Source organism: Aplidium turbinatum, chromosome 12 (assembly GCF_918807975.1).
Source record: "Aplidium turbinatum chromosome 12, kaAplTurb1.1, whole genome shotgun sequence".
Taxonomy (NCBI): Eukaryota; Metazoa; Chordata; class Ascidiacea; order Aplousobranchia; family Polyclinidae; genus Aplidium; species Aplidium turbinatum.
In genome coordinates, this window is record NC_137483.1 from 17,135,644 (window position 1) to 17,154,952 (window position 19,309).

Consider the following 19,309-nt stretch of genomic DNA (forward strand, 5'->3'; position numbering starts at 1 on the left):
TGCTGAAGCACAAAAACTGGCAACACTATTATTTAACGCACCTTACACTGAGAAGGTAGTTTCGTATCTCGTACTTCTAAAAATCCCTAACTCGAACATTGTATCGGGAGTCATTTTCGATTTGAATAGGTGGTATTTGTATGCTTTTTCAACTCTCTTCTGATCTCTCGCCAGATCTCCAAATAACACAACTCTTTAATCTTTCAAAGTCCAAATTCCTAAATCTCAATTTTATAATTTGCAATCTCCAAATCTATCAGCACCACAAAACCCAAATCCCGAAAATAGTAACCTGCAATCCCAAATCCTCGGGAAAGTTTAAATTCCAACCCAGTATTGGTTGATAAAATATTGTTCGATGAACTGCCGTTGGACCAACACTCGCCTCCTATCACTTGATCAGTTGCCAGGTCGTTTAGAGATTTTTAGTAATTTGAAACCAACAGAAATTTCCCTTGCTCAGACTGTAAGAAGTCGTGGTTTGGATATTTAAGTTACTTAACCTATAATAAATAACAGTTGGTTCTAGTGTAGTCTACATTTCAACCATCAAGAATTGAAACACTATATTTACCAGTTGTAGCATCCCACAATATGTTATAGCCTCGGTTGTTTGTTTACCAACTGTTTCAGTTTCTAAATCATTTCAAGACATTTTGAACTTACATTTATTACAGGTTCCGTAGATGAACTTGATTGATGTTTGAAATCAGTGTAAGCTATTTTATCTTCATTGTTTCACATGACAAAAATTGAAACTATCTTAAGTTCTGATAGAATCAGATAGAATCAGATTGATACAATCATGATCATGATAGATTATGATAGAATCAGAGTGATAGAATCATGATCATCATAGAATCAAAGTGATAGAATCATGACCATGATAGATTATGATAGAATCAAAGTGATAGAATCATGATCATGATAGATCATGATAGAATCAGAGAAAGGAAAAATATTGTAAAAAAACTACTTATTCATACAAGACTAAACTATTTTTCCGCTAGGTGTCAGCAAAACTTCACAAACAACATCGTACTTTGACCGTACAATGTGTTTCTTCGACTTCATATTTGGTTGAGAGATGCTGCCAAAATGACATCGCCATTCTAAGTGAAAAGAAGCAAAAGTTCCGAAATACAACATTTTTAGATGTTTTCGGCAGTTTTAACTATATTTGGGTTTCAGTTTTTCTATCTTTAAAAGCTTAAGTATGAGTAGGTTGGTTGGTTTGAATCTTTACCCTCGGACTGACAAAGCCTTGATTGGTTATTTGTGGTAGTTTAACATACTTTTAGGGGCTTTTGATGCAGGGCCGGTTATCATGATTGACAGAGTGAAGTTTTCCGATTGTTGAATTGTTGTTGCCGGGGAATTATTCCATTCACTAGGTGCCGCTGAATGGAGAGCAGTCCTGAAATGCGTTGCTCAAGCGCACACCCCGAGAGTCGAACTAGCGCGGCGTGATGCTTGGGATCTAGATCTTGAGTATTTGTATGAAAACACAAAAATGTGAGACTACAATTAGCCTAGACTTTTTGTAGTATTGATCTAATACTTCGACAGAAGCGATAGGCCTATTTCAGTATAGGCTACCTTAGTTAGATTGTTTCAAGATCAGCAAAAATTTGTATTTCTACTGGTCATTGTTTCTTATGTTTGTAATAAATTTGAAAACTTTATTAATATAAAAAGCTTAAAATAAAACCTTGCCGCAAACGTTACATAACGTTATTAATTTCCTTTGTGTGTTATGATGATTCTCAGATGGATGTAGCTTATAGCATTATTTGCGCATAATATATCTAGAAAGAGCTTTAGATTTCCCTGTGGTAATGTCGACTGTTGTAGGCAAACAAAAACAAAATAAAAAACATACAAAGATTCTTTAAATCAGTCGAAAACATTTAAAAGAGAGCTTAGTTTTAATTTTCCAATTTTTCTTTTGCCCGAAAAAAAAACAAGTCTTGCTGCAATAATTACGAACTACTCACAGCTACAGGGAGGCACGAACTAATCAAGCACAGCTGCGACTCGGTGCAATGCACCAACACTAAGCCAATAGGATAACGCAAAACTAACGTTACTGAACTGTGTCACTTTACATTTTAAAAATGCGCAAAAACGTATGTTGTAAATGTAAGTATCGTACCTTAACGTCTAATATCCTAAAAGCGGAAAAAAAGGGCTCAAACTTTACGTTTTTATAGCCAATTTTACCTAACCCTATGAGCTTTTTCTTTGTTTTGACATTACTGGCCACCAGCTAAATTTCGCAAAGAAGAACAAACAGTAGAACATGCATACATAGCATAGTGTGATTGCTTGATAGGCAAAAGCGTGGCTCACACTTGACACGATGTTTGGAATACTTAGCAAATACTAAATGATCAATAAATAAATAGAATGCATTATTAATTGAAATCTTTTTTTTTTGGATCGTGACTGACGTTCCTTTTGGGCAAGCATACAACAGTTTCAACTATTACAGCTTGGTTTTCGGTCGTGAAGTACTAAATCAAAAAAAAATTGATAAAGGATATTTCTGAATAAAATCCGGAAAATAAAATATCAGTTTGCATTAAAACAAAGCTAAATCTTTACTTTACTACCTTTTGCTTAAAGGTAAAACTTAAAAAAAGCGATTAACATTTTTACAAAAAGAACAGAAATTCCTCTTTTTCAGCAAAAATTAAAACCCACCTTTAAACTTTAGGCTGGTGCAAACTACGTCATGTTGTTACGTCATACCATGTCATAACATCTGTTTCGGATTTATTTGCTTTCAACCTAATAAAGGGTCGTGGATATACCAAATGCATAATTTAGTAGTAATTTGTTTTTGTTACCCATCATTATTAGAAAAAAATGCCAAACAATTTCCCAAACAAATAAATTTGCTGTCATACGAAATTAACCCTCAAATTAATGTCTCATGCAAAACCTTATTTCAAACTGTCATGATGCTCCGTTATAAAGCAATGGCAGAGCACCCAGACCGTCAGTTGCTTGGCAAAGCGAGAGTGAGTGCCGCAGGTAATAGTGTTGAGCTGTAACCACTGTAGAGTTAAACACATTCTTGCTCGTCTGTTACTTTTTAGCATCAAAAGAGAAATTTCATATTCTTAAGAACAGAATCATTAAAAAAAATTAAACAAATGATAAATAACGCAGCTCACCAAAACCAGTTGTACAATTATTTAATGTTAATCCTGCTTTGAATATTAAAAACAGCATATTTAGCCAAAGCAGAATGCTGAAAATTAAAAAAGTTATTCACTCTCTTTTCTTTTAAAAAAGTATCTAGTTTTAGAAGAACCGGAATTAAGATGGAAGAAATGATGTAGAGATTTATGGTGGCTTCACCACATTCACTTTCAAATAGCCGACACTACTAAAAATGTAAATGTAAATTGGTGTAGGCTACATGGTTAACCAAAGCAGAAGTAACTTAAACCGCAGCTGAGGCCATTGAAATACTTTTTTGTAGAGATGTGTAAACATTTTACCAGCTCTAGTGCAAAATAAAAGCTAATAAATAACTAAAATTAATAATACAATAGCTGTATGATTATTGTACAAATGTCATATTTATTAATAGTAGTTAAAGTTAATTTTTTTAAGCAAAAATACTTTTTAAAATAACTTGACAACAAAGGCACTTTTTCAACTGCAATTAAGGATCCTTCAAAATTGCCAATTTACTCACAAAACTTTACAACCACCGTTTGAACACGTTTCGTTCAATATAGACAGCGCTAGATTATTCTAAAAGTTCAGATTTTAATAAAATTTTGAAAAAGATAGTTTTGCATTGTTTGCATTAGAAAATAACATAACACTGTAGTAATTATATATAATGGCACAAATAAATTATTTTTCCTGTTTTGAAACAATGGAATGGAACAAATGTCATATTTTCCAAAGACAAATAATAACAGCTATTGAATATAGGCCAGCCATATTGCAAAAGAAAATTAATTGTTTTTTTTTGCGATCAGTCAGAAGCAATCAAGGTTGATGTTATCAAAACACAGCAAAGCTCAGAAAGAGGGCTTAACTTCGCCCTACGCGGGCAAAATAACAAATTTCTACAAAAGTGCAGTAGTACTTTTTATATTTTAGGAAAATAATTTATATTGCTGATAAGAAAAATACTCAAACAGTTACTTTGAAATGAAGTTTGGTGTTCTGACAACATTCTTACTTTTACCCACGTTGCATAAGACAATTGGTGAGTTGATGAAACCATGATTCCTCATTTTGTAATTCTCATAACCTTTGGCGTTGGTATAAGAAGTTTTTTAATTTACTTTCGGTCTTTTCGTTTTTAAAGTTATTGAAAAATTGTTATTTTTATTCCACATATTCAAAAGTGTTTAGGCCACGGGTAGAATGCAGAAAAGTTTGTGAAAAAGTACAAAGAAAGATGAGGAAACGTAAGATGTAGAAACAAAGCATAAAAAAGGACTCTGTCAAAATTGCTGGAAATGGTAACCCAACTTTTGAAATGCTGACGTTATAATGTTCGCCAGTAGACATGTACCACAACTACAAGAACTTTTGGATAGTGTCAAGTTAAGAAGTGTAGAATATGATTTCTAATTACATAAGGCAAAAGCAAAAAATGATGACCATTAGCAAAAAGCTTGTTAGCTTACGTTTATAGCACTGAAGATAAAGACAATATAGTTTTTGAAACGTTTGCTAAACATGAGTTCAACCCCGGGTTCAACTTCTACATTTTAAGCTCTTACGTTTTGATAAGAATGTAGAAGTTATAGCTTATTCAGTTTTTCCAAAATATTGCAAGATAACCTGTCAATTATTATTGAAATATCGTTTGAAAGTAACAGTTGCGTATTTCTAAATTTTAAACTGTCTATGCTTTAAAAACACGTAAAACTTTTTACTGTTGGACCATTGGTCATGTACGTGTTGGCCTTTAGTAATGCGAAGCTTTACTGTCGCTGGACTTTATTTGTTTGAGCCAGAAATTTACTGCATTCCTGATTCAAGCTAAATCAATTTAACATCAAAATTACTTTTAAAACTTATCTTGTAGCCAATCTCAATAAATAATACTACTGGAGATATAATATTGAGCTACTGCTACTGATGTAATAGACAAAGTATAGCACCACTGTTGCCTACACTAAGCTTAGCCTACTGTATTGCAAAATATGAATTCCAAAACTTTTATTTCAGGTTACCATGATGATTCATATCCTGAAGACATAAACTCCTCAGACTGGGCAAGTACTCGTTCAATCAAAATATAGCCTAATACTGTAATTTCCTTATAAATTAGATAAAACAGGTAGTCAGAAAAAAGTTTAAAGTGGTTTAGTCTAATGCCAGTGATTTTCAACCGGTATCCGCAGACCAATCCGGTATCCCATGAAAGATCGTCAAGTGTTCAATTCAAAAATAAATTGAATTGAATTGAATTGTGTTCCGCAAGAAATTTATTAACTTGACTATAGTGTTCCATGGAACATGGAACACTGGTCGAAAATGAAAATCATAAAAGTTTTGCGTTTGCCTTTTTTCAGTTCTTGCCCTAATATCAACTTTGTGCTTATCCAAACAGACCACTCATTGAGAAAAACTAAAAGTGAATAAATTATTGTGTTATGTATTTTAGTGCATCAACTTAAAATTTTATTCGGTGTTCAGCAAGATTACTTCAATGCATAAAGTGTCCCGTGGCTAAAAAAACGTTGAAAAACACTGGTTTAAATGGCTAGCGCGCTTGCCTCTTACCTGGAGTGTCTGGTTCGGCTCGCTCGAACGATAAATAGACTTTTCAGCGGACGTGTAGTAAAGCCTGATGAAGGCAAGTGAATTAGCGGAATTACGATTGCGAATGCACACTTTTATTACAGATGAACGAAATTGAATACTACGATGATCTGAAGTACAAAGAAGATTTACTGAAAAGTCTTGCGGAAATTGAAGGTAGCTAGCCGACCAGGCTAAAACAATGATGTCAATCCACCAACTTGTTAAAACCAGCATCAGCTTTATTGCATCATTTTAGATGATCTGTTACGTTAAAAGTAGGATAAACCCCATTTGTCTTTACGTTCATTGATATTATTATGGACTATGTTCTAAAAGAAAATGCAAAAGTCATTCTCTGATGTGACAAGCTTTCTCGGTAGCCTAACATTAAATTTTAAAATATCAGAAAACTTGAGAAACATTTAATAAAAAGCGTATGAAATGTTGAGGCTACACCAGAAGAAAATGAATAGGAACAAGATGCGTAGGCTAGACCATGTTTTTTGCAATCCCCATCTTGCTCGACTTAATCAAACCACGAAAGAATTTGTAACTCTTTATTAAAGAAAACCCAATTGAATTACACCAAACGATAGCCTACTTTCCATCAATTGCCGATTTTGGGAATGATGAACTCTTTAAAGTGCCTTGCTCAACTTTGAGCTACATGATAAGAGAAGAATCACTGTAGCTCAAATCTTTCTGCTTCTTTGTTAATTGTTTGCAAAGCCGTACGATTATCCAACTGCGTAATTGTACGGACTGTAGGTAGGCCTATTGGTGTAACCTATTAGTAAAAGATGTGGTATTGGTAGCATTAATGGTATTGGTACCGTAGCCTATGTAGTGGTATTATGAAAAAAATCTTACTACTTTTCCCAGAGCTTTACAACGCCGGGTCATTGGAACATAACGACGAAGACGCTAATCACTTCACAGACCTTGAGCAACTCTTTAGCTCAGAAGACGATTCTCCCCTAAATGACTCACAGAATGATGAAAAAAATCCTACTGATCAACAAGATCTGTCTCTCCTCTTGAATAAGTTGGTCGAAAAGACAACCAAAGACATGATTCCAAAACAGCAAAGTTCTTTAGACTTGGACGAAGATAAAAGATCCAGTTCAGATATATTGTCGTTGTTCAAGCGACTAAATGTTAATCATGGGGAGTTTCACAAGGAAGTCCGGTCTCCCTTTCCTGATATATTTAAACGTATAAGCAACAGTCGTGCTCTCCAACGTAGAAGTCCCTTATCTTTGTTTAAACGATATGGCAGCAGAATACCCTTTCTTTTCAAGCGAGACGAATAACAACATTAAAAGAAAGTGTAATTGTGTGCAAAGACTGGTTGTGTTTAAATACATCCTGTCATGGAAAAAACTTTTTTACTGGTATCGTCGTTAATGACAACCAGACATTGACTTTCGGATGAGTATGAAAGTGACATCCTCTGTATGTCTTGTAAGTGCGTTTTATGTTTTGCAATTCAGCTCGTACTTTATTTTACTAGACCTACAGTACTAGAAACAATCAAAAACAAGATTAGATCACTGCCAAAAAGCGTTGTAGATCTTAAGGTCTCCAGATGTCAACAATAGTGTTACTGTTGACAGGAGGGGGGGTTTCAGAGGTGACTGTTAGACCAAGATCTAGGATGATTTTATGGGCTCGAAACTACTTCAAGGTTGCGAATAAAGTGAAGAAAACACTGCCTACATGTTGGTTACTTTTGTTGAAGTGCGTTTGCATCCAGTTCATATTGGTAGCCACTCAAGTCGAAATTCTGCCACTAAACTTGACTAGAATGAAACCGCCAACCAATCATAAGCTACGGTTTAAGTGACGTAAAAAATGGCGAAAAGAAGATGATAGAAAGCAAATTAAGTGATGGATTTTTTGTCAGCTGGTTGGCTTAGGGGTTAGGGTTAGAAAGTAGTCATTTCATTGACGCGGGTTCGATTCCCACCACTGCTATTGCTCTTTTTCTTCTGTAATTACCAAATAAAGTTCAAAACAAGCATTAACTCTCTGGATGAGTGCTAGAAGGGTCACAATTGGACGGTAGCCTCTTATAACATGTTCTGATTGGTTGGCGGTTGCATTGTAGTCATTCGCATTGGCAGAATTTTGACTTGTTAAAGTGGCTACCGTTCATATTGCTTTGGGAGGAAAAATGCTTCTTAGGCCTAACTCGATAGTTTTCCTATTTGTATTATTATTTCCTCCGGTGTGTTTCGTGGCAGAGATATTATTGATCCGTGGCCCAAATTACCCCCTTAAGGGCCCAGTGCCAGAGTAACAGGCTACTTCATTTGCTTGATTAACCTCTTTGAAGTAAACTATTAGCTCAAGTCAAGAAAACTTTTTTGAAACCACACTTGAACTTTGTCTGCATTGTGTTGTTCCTTCTCTACTGTATTTAGTGTAACGTGTAGCCTAACATTAATTCGTATGTGCAGATTTTTAGCTGTTACCCCAGCACACCTATTTTTGGTAAGCTAATTATTGTATCGTATATTAATAAAATCTTATTTGAAACTACGCTAAGCCATCATAAAAAAAGGAGGTAGCCTAGGCTACAGTAGCTGAAGTTTAACAGGTTTACTGATTGTTGGCTTGGTCTGTCTCTGGATCACATATTCGTACATTCCGCTGTCAACAGCTTAAATAGTGGTTCAAATGTCGCATGACGCCTTTGTAGCGGACGCTGCCGTTCAGCATACACGCTCATACATAGCCATCAGTAGGACGGCGACATTCCTGGGCGAAGTCGGCAAGGAATGATCAAACACGAAGTCGTCTTTACACGAAGTCGTCTTAAACCGATGCTGAAAAATCTCGCATGTAAGGCAATGTCGGCCAACGGGTGCAAGGACTAGTGACCCTCCCCCGCACTTCGACAAATACAAAAGCGTGATCACAAATCCAGCACCTCACCAACAAGACATGGTGCCAATACAAAACCACAATGAGTCGATGCGTAAAACATTTTATGAAAAGAGAGCAAATTTCAAGCGATTGCAAAAGCACGGGAAGCCTCATTGTGAGGCATAATCGACAAGCTGGTTGGTTGACGCAAAACATTTCACCAACAGAAAACGTGCACGAACAACAATGTGACCACTCCTAAACTCTCCCATCATCAGACCTCTGTCAGAAGTAACACAGGCCAGGCAAAAGAAGCTCTTGGCACGATATCCACTGAGTGCATTCTTTGATACGCTTGTCACCATCCTGTTAATAAAAAATCAATAATTAAGACGAGTGACAAGTCAAGCTCCGCATTGGTGATTTAGCCTTTACAAGACAAGCATGTGCACCAGAGTAACTTTATTTGATCTACTTGCATTGGTGATTTAGCCTTTACAAGACAAGCATGTGCACCAGAGTAACTTTATTTGATCTACTTGTAATTGAAGACCTGAGTTTGAAAACTATTTAAGTTATTATCACCAAAAATATGTTGCATAATGGTCAATGTCTGTCGCCGCGTAAAAAAATTTCATTTAAAAAACTGCTTAATTTCGCTACACAAACGCGAGTGTTTGCATAGAAATACAAGATCAAACTAGTTTGAAAGAAATTTAACTTGCTTTTTCTCTAGTCATAATTTAGACTTAAAGTAGTTCTACATTCCGGTCTTCCATTGTTGAATTATAGCAACTTACAAATGCGTTCATTATCATTCTTATTAATGCAAAAGAAACGTTATGTATTGAATTGGAATCACAAGGCTTGCCATAACTGGTTTAAAGAAATTATAAAAAATGCTCATGAATCAGTAAAAAAAAGTTCTAAGCGTTGAAAGGACGAGAAAGTATTTCTAACAAAAGTGACACCTTCTACAAGGAGGGGATTCCCCATTGGTGGTAGGCTATCAATAAAACCTTCCTCAACGTCCTTCCTTTTGTTTACAAAGAAAAAATCAAGGCCCCATTTAAATGCAAGAAAGTGATCGTCTGATAAGCAGTTGCGTTGAAAGAGGGGTCTAAGGGGTACTTTTGAACCCAGGCTGGGGATCTTAGGATTCCGTAACTTTTCCAATGGGCCTGGGAATTTGAAGAAACCATTTCTTCCTTGAATATAGTGCGTTTTTCTTAGAAGTGTCGCTTTGGGGACCGAGAATCTCATAAGCACCAGGCCCAAATTATTCTTCCAACGGCCCAGCTGATAAGCAATTGAGTATCAAACCATTCCGCATAGATGTGAATGCATAAAATGCCAACTTTTTTTGACTGGGATGCCTGTTAAATTTATGGGTTAAGCTCAAAATGGGTTAATGCTGATGAGAAAGGTTAGCCGTCTAACTGTCAAGAGCTCTGGAAACATAAAGAGAAAACAATACAGGCGAAGCATATGTGCTAACCCAGGCAAGTCCTTTTTTTAGATTAATTTAACGTCAGTGTATGTTGAATCAATGTAAAAAAGGACTGATTTTTGGATGGGGAGTAATTGAGATGATCTCTGCGTATTTTCCAAGCAGATAATTTTTAGATGCGTAATATGAGTGATCGAAAATTTTGGCAACAGCGACATTAAATCGCTTCTTGAATAATTAATTAAATGACACAACAGATCCAGTCGAGCTGACGAGCGGATAGTGCGAGCTGCTTTCGATTTCCATCAAAATATATTTTCGACCTTTTCATGGAGCAGCTTGATCTGGCTTGGGGTTTTCATTGAACCAACACAATAACAAGAACTTTTACCAGCAACTAAATCAGTCATTTCTTACATTGGTTTAACGTCTGAATCAATGTAAGAAATTGCTGATTTTCCGACTGAGTTCACAAATATCTTGCAATGAAAGAGCCACCCACCGATCAGTCGCTCACAATTTCACCTTCGCTTGGTTCTTCTTTTATGACGTCACAGGCAGGAGAGGCTCTGTGGTAATTACCTGCGAGAACAAGCGATATATCGCAAGCAACATGAGAAGCGATTGGGTTTTAAAGCATTAAACACTTGATATGCTGATAGACACCGCAATCAAAACGCTGCGTAACTATAACCAAAAGACCAATCAATCCATGACGAAAAAAGATATCCGCTCATCTGTGAATTTTAAATTGATGTACAACCGATTGTGTTACGTGATCGTTTTAACAGTGATGATGTCAGGTAATAGGCTGTTACAGTGATGCTTTTGTACAGTCCCTTCTGGTATCACCATAGGTGAATTCTACTTATCAAACTCTTCTACTTATCAAACTCATGGAACTTGGTTCATGATAACAAATCAATGTTAACGAAAGTGTTCGGTTAACCGGAATTGTTTTTCTTACTTTCATTGAAGACTTCATCACCTTCTGAGCCTGAAACTTCACCGTCCTGTTAAAAATAATAAACTTTGATAGAAATATGTCAATAATTCTGTACGAATGTATTACTTAGATCTTAAGAATTTATGAAATCTTACATGAGCAAAGAAACGTAAACATGCTTATGTTTTCTAAAATGAAATACAAAGTAAATATAATTTTGGTAGAGAAGTGATTTTTTTTAACCATGGACAAATAAAACCTAACAACCAGACGGCATTTAACATAATAACATTGAAAAGGGCTAACATGAGTATTGAGTATGGCCGAAAACGTTAGCAATGTTCAGTTTATTTTCATGTTATTATGTTAAATGCCGTCTGGTTGTTAAGTTTTATTTGTCTAAAGTTAATAAATGACAATAATTACATGTCAGTTTTTGTTTAGCTTATTGAAAGTTATGGCAGGGCAAGCTAAAAAAAAAACTCTTAATAAACGGTTTTAAACCCTTCAAACTTTCGCCACCTTCGCCGATGCTTAAGGTGCTGACATACCGCTCGATGTGGCTCGACGTTACCTAAATCACTCTTCAGAGATTTAATTCAAGAAGTATTGAAGTCTTTCGAACTTCTTACCTCACGATCTTCCGCAACTTCCTCCTCAGCTTCAGCTGAAGAATGTTCATTGTCTATTTTATCTTCGTCTTCTTCAGAACTTTTGCTGCAAAATAATTTGAAATTAAGTCGCAATCCAGTCGTAAAATTGATGCCCATGAGGCGATACAAGGAGTTAATAATTAAATTGACTTTCATCTGATACAAGTCTGCTAAGTCTGATGTTTTACATTGAATTTCGGCAAAGATAAAAAAGGTGATATTGCCATTTTGTGGCTAAAAATGTAGTCATCACATTATAGGTTAGCGGTAAACCGAAGTAGGCTATAACAATCGATGACTGTGCAACTCTGTTCGGGTGTTTCAGCGGCTACAATGAAGACAAAAGATCCATCAGACACAAGCAACTATTTTTGCGTTTGCTCAAAACAGGCTGATGAAAAAATAAACGACCAGAAACGCAAGGCACGCGATGCAGAGAAAATATTAATGTAAAAGCAGACTGTTTTGTTGAAAAGGATTTATAGAGCGCAAAGTCAGTCAGGTTCTGTTGGTGGGGAAAAAATCGTTGTCTTAAAAGGGGCAAAACACATCAATCTTGCGCAGTGCCAACATAATGGGATTTGTAACGTCATGAACATGACACAACTTGATTTCCAACCTCATTGAAGTTGTAGCTACAACATATCGAATGCAAAAATGTTGAAAGCAAATTACCATTGATCACATATTTGCGTGAACTTACATTTTCGAAAAGGTTAACTGGAGATAATCACGATATAATTGATCTTTTTAATCAATCGATATACACTACACACTGGTTTAGAAGCTCTTTTTCCTGGTGTGCAGATGACATTTTAAAAGTTTTTTGACGTGAGAAAATTCGTATCCTGCGGAGGTTAATTGAAACGTGACGGGGAACCCTGACAGCAACAGCTGGCAATGAAAGTCACAAATGGACTTTACGTGTTCAAGTTTTAAGTTGCCCCATTGTGCAAGGCATTCATATCAAATCGAAACGATGAAATAATAGAAAAGTTTTAAAATATTGTTGGAAAATGCTCTATATCTTTCAAGACGCATTAAATTAGCGACTCAAAAGTAATTGCTGTTGTGAAGAAAAATCACTCTATTTTAACACTGCCACAAGCTAACATTGAAAGCTATTTTACTTCAACTGGCCGACTAAACATTGACAACCAATAGCCAGGGACGGGGTTGGCACCCAGCTAATAATAATTCTGTCCCACAAATGAGTCACAAAAATAACATGGTAAGTTGTTTAGTCGATATCAAGTGTTAAAAAAGTTACAATTTTTAAATCACAACAATTAAGTCTTAAAGCCACTACTTTGATTCCAGAGACAGGTTTAGTTTGAAATGGACATGGGACAACTGAAGACCATCTAAGATCGACATTAATATTCGTTCACCAAGTCACCGCGAAAGGGACTGGAATTTATTTATACCATCAATCTTGATTAAACCTTCTTCGATATTCCAAGAAATACAATAATAATGAAATACAAGAAATACTACGTCAGAAAACTAATCGAATAAAATATCACGATGCATATTAACGAAATGTGCGTACAAACTTGCGTATGCGTGTACGCACAGTGCGTTAATATGTTTAATTTCAATAATAAAATAATCCTTTTAGATGTTATATCAACGAAAAAGACTAAAATTGATTTTTGAATGGTCACCAAAGAGGACCAGCACGATACACAAGATACTAGAAAATTTTAAAAAATTGATTTTGCTTTAAAAGGTTTAATATGTTTGGTACTTTGTGTGTAAAATATGTGAAGTTACGTAAATTGAATGATGCATGTGGAAGTATTTGAATCCATAAATGTATGAAAAGAAGTATTCAATCGTCGCTAATTGGTTACAATTAAAATTAACTATCATCATTATACTCACTATCATTCATTGTTAGTTTCCATTAAAGTTTTAATTTTTTATTCTAAAAAGTTTTTCTTCCAGCACAAAACAAAACAACAACCGAAGCGAAATCGTTTTTGTAAATTTAATGTTCAAATAACGAATATTATAATAAAAATTATTGAATACCTCTCAGATTTTGCTTTCCGCCTCCTTTTTCTTTCTTTTTTCTCTTTCTTTCTCTTTTTCCTCTTTCTCTCGCCGCTAGGTGAACGCTTACTGGAACGGCTACAACACCAAACAAACGTAAAATTCGCATAAGAAAATCTCATTGATGAGACTTGCTGTGCTTTAATGAAGCAATGAGAACGTGGTGTATTTAAGAGATGCTCAGCAATAGTAAATTATATGACAAATTTTAGGTTGTTTACAAACAGGGCCATTTTCATTATATTGTGACTTGATATCACAAGAACGTGTCATACTTTAAGCAGCGTACACAAATTCAAATAAAAGTTTGTTAAGAACGACCTTGCTCCAAAGGTGAATTGCTGCTGGAAAGTTACTCTAAATTGCTGTAGGACAAAATTCCAGTTTGCTTGTATTAGAAAAACATCTCAAAACAGAAAAATAAAAAAACATTTTGAGAACGGCCGGGTCGACGAAGCAGCCAAGAGCCGAACCAGCACCGCGTGATCTCGTCAAGCGCGTAACCACTGAGCTAACAGGGCGGACTATAGCCAGACTTGTCAAACTTGGATACTAAGCAGACTTGCTGTGGTTAAAGCCAGCAAGTAAAGTTTTGTCATTTTCCTTTGATAAAAAGTTTGGAGGATTCTTAAGTTCCGGAGGACATCACCAAAATGATTTCTTAGAACTTGACTGGCCTTCGTCGTCTGGAAGGGGTAGACAAATCAATGCTTGGATAGAACAATTATTTTAAGTTTCTCATATTTGAGCCAAGAACAAGTCAAATACACTCACCTGCGTTTGCTTGAATGTTTGGAGCCCCTATCGTTGCTATGACTGCGGTTGCTATGACGACAGTCGCGTGGTGACCGCGGTGATCTGAAAAGAACATTTTCGTTTGCGTGAAGACCATTTTCTCAATAAAACGCGACTGTTGTCAGGTTAGGTTCAAAGTTTAAAGCTGAATCAAATAAACGATGAGTGTCACTATCTCCATGAGGTTTTCAACAACAATTAATAAGTATGATTTCAAACAAAAGTTTGGTTTCTAAACTATATTATAAGCTTAATAATGACTTCTGGAGAAAATTAACTTGTCTTTTCAAACGCTAGTCAAAAAATGTTTCCTGTGTCTACACTAGCACAATTTCGTGTTGAACCAATATTCTATTGACAATTTGCCACTAATCGGAGGCGATATCGATTGGCAACGCACTTTTTTCGTTTCTTCTTTAGCGCACGGTTTCCTCTAGCGACTTCACGACGAGACATATTTTCAACACGATAAGCGCTAGGCACACTAGCTTCCTCATCCGCAGAAGAGCTTAACTGGCTGTGTGACCGTGATGGCGAGTCTAATGCTCTGAAAGATATGCAAAAATAATGCAATATTAACACTTGCTAAGGGTTTGCCAAAACTCAAAAAACCTTCAAGTGAAATGTTTTATAAAAACATACATTTTAATGTCTAACTTTGCAACTACGCAGGTAAACCAATCAACAACAGGGCATTTAGCATAACACACACAAAAAACAGACATTGCGAACGTTTTGCAGCTAAGCAGCATGTTGGCTTTTGTCAAGCACCTGGACAACTGATCTACAAATAAATAAAATAAGAATGCAAAAGAATGACCTGACATAGCAAAGGGAATAGGCACATACATCACAGGACGGTCTGGGAGTTGAGCAGATACGAGGCAACTCAACTGCCTATTGAGCCGAGGATAACAGCATTTTATGAGCAAAGACTCGTGGGTTTTAGTGTCTAATTCGGTACCGGTAGCACATTTACGTATAATATTATAACATTCTAAAGACGGTTTATTGCTTGAGTATCATTGGCATTCAAAAATATGGTCTTTAATGGCAGTTTTTATATTTAGATTAGCTAAATGTAGGTTTCGAAATGATCAGTACGGCTAAAAAAGTGCAAGGCAAGCAATAAAACAACTTTCAAGTTTTTGCTTTTATTTTCTCATTGATCAGATGAACGTCGCAGCTGTGGAGGTATGGTGCAATATTGTTGACTAACAATGTAAAATACAGCAGCAATATCACATTTCAATCTTACCTGAAACTTAATTTCGATTTGGTGTGCAAAGAAGAGATGTCACGTGACTTTGAGTGACGTTGATAACTGGAATCTCTCGTGCGTGACCGACTACAAAATAATAGGAACACACAATGAATGACTAAAAGATCATTCACTTTAAAAAATGTCTCTCACGCACAACATAGAACCTTCATTGATATATACGTGAACTGCTACTACTCTACCTACCTTCATATTGTAAGCATAAAATGAATGATGGTCTATCACTCTACAAGTAGTATAAATTGTGAAGCACAAAAAAACATGTTGCACGACCGGCCAGTGGTTTCATCACAAGTACGTAAAGCCAATCTTTTCACTACCAAAGACAGTACAGGGCATTTCTCCCTGAACTGCTTAGCCCATGGCAATCAAATGCTACAATTAATGACCTAAACAACCTTGACTCTTGAGTTTCGGCGCGATTGAAGTGTCGGGGGCGTTAAACTTCTCTTTAGTTGTTAGAATATTACAAAGGCACAAAAACAAATGCATGCAAATAGGATTTTTACCATTTTCGTGAAATCAAAGTTTCGCAAAAACAAAACAACAAGAAAAAAGTTGTAGTCAGCCACAGCGAACTTGGGACTGAGAGTGCAACATTCAACAATGAAAACCTCAACGTGATGGTTCATGCGAGCATATGACTGGTAAGTTCAATTCTACACTGCAACAGGCTTTTCGCTGCGAGATAATATGCATGTGGTATTGCGGCGTGTCCACTTATGAGTCATCCATGATCGCAATGGTGAAGAGAAATGCTGCTAAATTAAAAGCAATTCAAAGACTGCAAGCCTTTGAATTGCACAAACAACTCTTGTGCCACTTATAAAAACTACGATGCTGCTTTGCACTAGTGTTTTAGTAGTCATGACAAATCACCTTCGCTTTCGCGATCTTCCAGGAGAAGATCTGGGGGAAGAGGTTTGAGAAATTGATCCTAAATTTTGAAGAATCTCTAATTTAGAGATGGAGATGTTCGGTGAATCTTCGGTTTCCTTCGCAACTTGAACCTCCGCAGGTTTCTATAGAAATACAATGATCAAATAACATGATACTTTTACTTTGAAGTGAAGCAAATTCTTTTTTTGTAATTTATTTTAAAAGATTCTGTTTTAAGAACAACTGCGGTCAATCACACAAGTAACGTTTCACGTACGATGCATCTGCTTGTATGTTGCAAAGCCCAAGTCCCCGCTAGTCGGCTGCATAGCCGAGTGGTGAAAGTCTTGTTCGACATCGCTCAAGAGCATGTGGCTGTGTCGTTGGAAAGACACTTTAAGGCAGCGTTTCTTAACCGGGGGTGCTAGCACCCCTTGGGGGTGCTGGAATAGACTGTAGGGGGTGCTAAATGCATGCAGTATAATATCAAAAAATGCCATTTTATTTTCTGCATTTTTTTGTTATTCTGCCAGTTTCAGCAGTTGTCATATCAATGATTGCTGTTTCGAAGTAGTCTACATGATTTGCTGTCATTGTAGTCATCTCCCAGTCAAATACTCAAATTGATCCTGAGTAGATTGTGCGAACTTATCTGGTGGGTGTTTTGTTGTAATATTGTTGCTCACCTCTCGCTTCTAGAAACCACCATGGCAAAGTATCCAGAGTGGATACAGCAGCCTTCTTGGCAGACATGAGTGATCATAGGCTAATAGACTAAAGGAGAAGCTATGATTGACATGCAGGTGAATCAGAGTTGCGGGACAAACTTTCGTCCTTCCGCTTGCTGATTTCTGGTGTGACCAGTTGACAGCACATCCTGCATTGGCACGAGCAGCAATGGAATTGATCGTCCTATTTCCGACTAACTACCTGTGTGAAAAGGCGTTCTCCACCATGCTCCAAATCAAAACAATGGCCGGAGCCGCCTTCAACATGAGTTGCTCCACAATATGAGAGTGGCTTTGATAAACACGAAGCCTCGAATAGAGAAATTGGTCACACATAAGCAACAACAGAAATCATATTGATACATGTGTAACTAGATACCCAGCTGGGTAACTTAAATATGCTTAAGTTTGTCCATGTTCTTTTACTATTCTCGGGTTTTCCTATTTTTTTTTTTATCACCAATGACGACAGTAGTTTTGAAGGATAAACAAAATGATCAATTTGTACTTCGTTTTCCTTTCAATAGTGCAGGCCAAAGTTTAATGGCGGCGTCGAAATTTTGACATGCTATTTGATCACTGGCGGTATATTTTGTATATTTTGTCGCCTAACAAACGGTGCTGTTGTTTTAAGAGAGTTGATTCACTTACATATGGTTATAATTGAATTTCTGTTGGTGAATGAAAGCCAAATACCAAATCCTGAATCAACTTCGTTAAAACAACTGCTCAGTTTGTTAAACAACAAGAGACTTCATTACAAAATATATCTCCAGCGATCTGAAGGCATGTTAAAATTTCGGCCTGTAGGCCTACTAAACTTTTGGTCGGTACTGTAGTAGTCTTATGTCAATGATAGTTAGGGGGTGCTAAACTGGCCAGGCCTGTTTACAGGGGTGCTAAAGTCAGAAAAGGTTAAGAAACGCTGCTTTAAGGCATACTTGAAGGCGAATGTGATTGTGAACATTGGCTTCCTAACCTTCTCGTTCACTTAACCCAAATCGTTATCTTTAATGATGATGACACTTGCGATAAGAAGAAATCGTCAAAACGATACAGAAGAAATCGATATCGATAAAACGATAAACTTTAAGCTTTCAGAAGCACAAGGTATATAAGTGATTGTAGCTTGTCGTACTTGCAAACTAAACCTTTACTTTCAGAGCGAAAAAATCAGAACCAAAACTCACACATCCTTGCGTTGAATGGAAACGTCATACTAACAACATTTTTTTATTTCAGCAATGATCAAAGATAAATCACCGATTCTGAGTCTTGATCAGTAGTGAGATCGAAAATATCCTCCGACGCAATGGCGGCCAATGCGGCAGAATCGTTGGCAGTTTTCTCAGTAGCACTTGAAGTGTCTGTCGCTTTGGCACTTTGTGAACTCTGAAAATCAAAAAAATGACATTGATCCAGATGTTCAAGAGGTAGCAGGAGCTTTGTAAGTCGATTTTAGCTAACGTCAAAAGCAGATTTAATACAAGCACACAAGCCATTCATGGTTTAGGCTTAGCAGACTCGTAACCTGCTTTTTCTTGGCTTTAAGGAACAACAATGCTCTCTGGCGTCTCGCGGCCTGCTTCTCTCGGAGGTCAGAAATGGAAGCCGATTCGCCGCTAGGTGTCACTGCAGTGAATGAAGACACAGGTTGGGTAGGGGGCGGGGGAGATGTAGAGGGTTTGGCAGGTAGTAAAGCGGTAGTATTAGCAAGGACTGCTGGAAGTGGTTGATTTGTTGTTGAAGCTGAAACAAAAAGATTACTTCTGATGGTTATCGCGTAAAAAGTACTATAAGATGCCGAAAGCCTTTTGCAGGGAATGGCAATTTTTAAATTTCAACCAAGTTCCATAG

General features: G+C 36.6%; 1 protein-coding gene across 1 annotated transcript in view; it reads right to left on the reverse strand.

The window, feature by feature from the left end:
• Positions 1 to 8,766: 8,766 nt before the first annotated feature.
• The window catches only part of LOC145780880 (uncharacterized), a 29,863-nt gene continuing 19,320 nt past the window's right edge, over positions 8,767 to 19,309 (reverse strand). The window contains exons 15-25 of the mRNA XM_082592531.1: positions 18,984 to 19,201; positions 18,716 to 18,844; positions 16,725 to 16,867; positions 15,822 to 15,911; positions 14,964 to 15,110; positions 14,543 to 14,626; positions 13,748 to 13,846; positions 11,690 to 11,774; positions 11,079 to 11,124; positions 10,614 to 10,693; positions 8,767 to 9,027 (exon numbers count right to left, since the gene is read on the reverse strand). Coding sequence (XP_082448657.1) covers positions 10,617 to 10,693; positions 11,079 to 11,124; positions 11,690 to 11,774; positions 13,748 to 13,846; positions 14,543 to 14,626; positions 14,964 to 15,110; positions 15,822 to 15,911; positions 16,725 to 16,867; positions 18,716 to 18,844; positions 18,984 to 19,201 — 1,118 coding nt within the window. The 3' untranslated portion in view covers positions 8,767 to 9,027; positions 10,614 to 10,616. The remainder of the gene's footprint in view (positions 9,028 to 10,613; positions 10,694 to 11,078; positions 11,125 to 11,689; positions 11,775 to 13,747; positions 13,847 to 14,542; positions 14,627 to 14,963; positions 15,111 to 15,821; positions 15,912 to 16,724; positions 16,868 to 18,715; positions 18,845 to 18,983; positions 19,202 to 19,309) is intronic.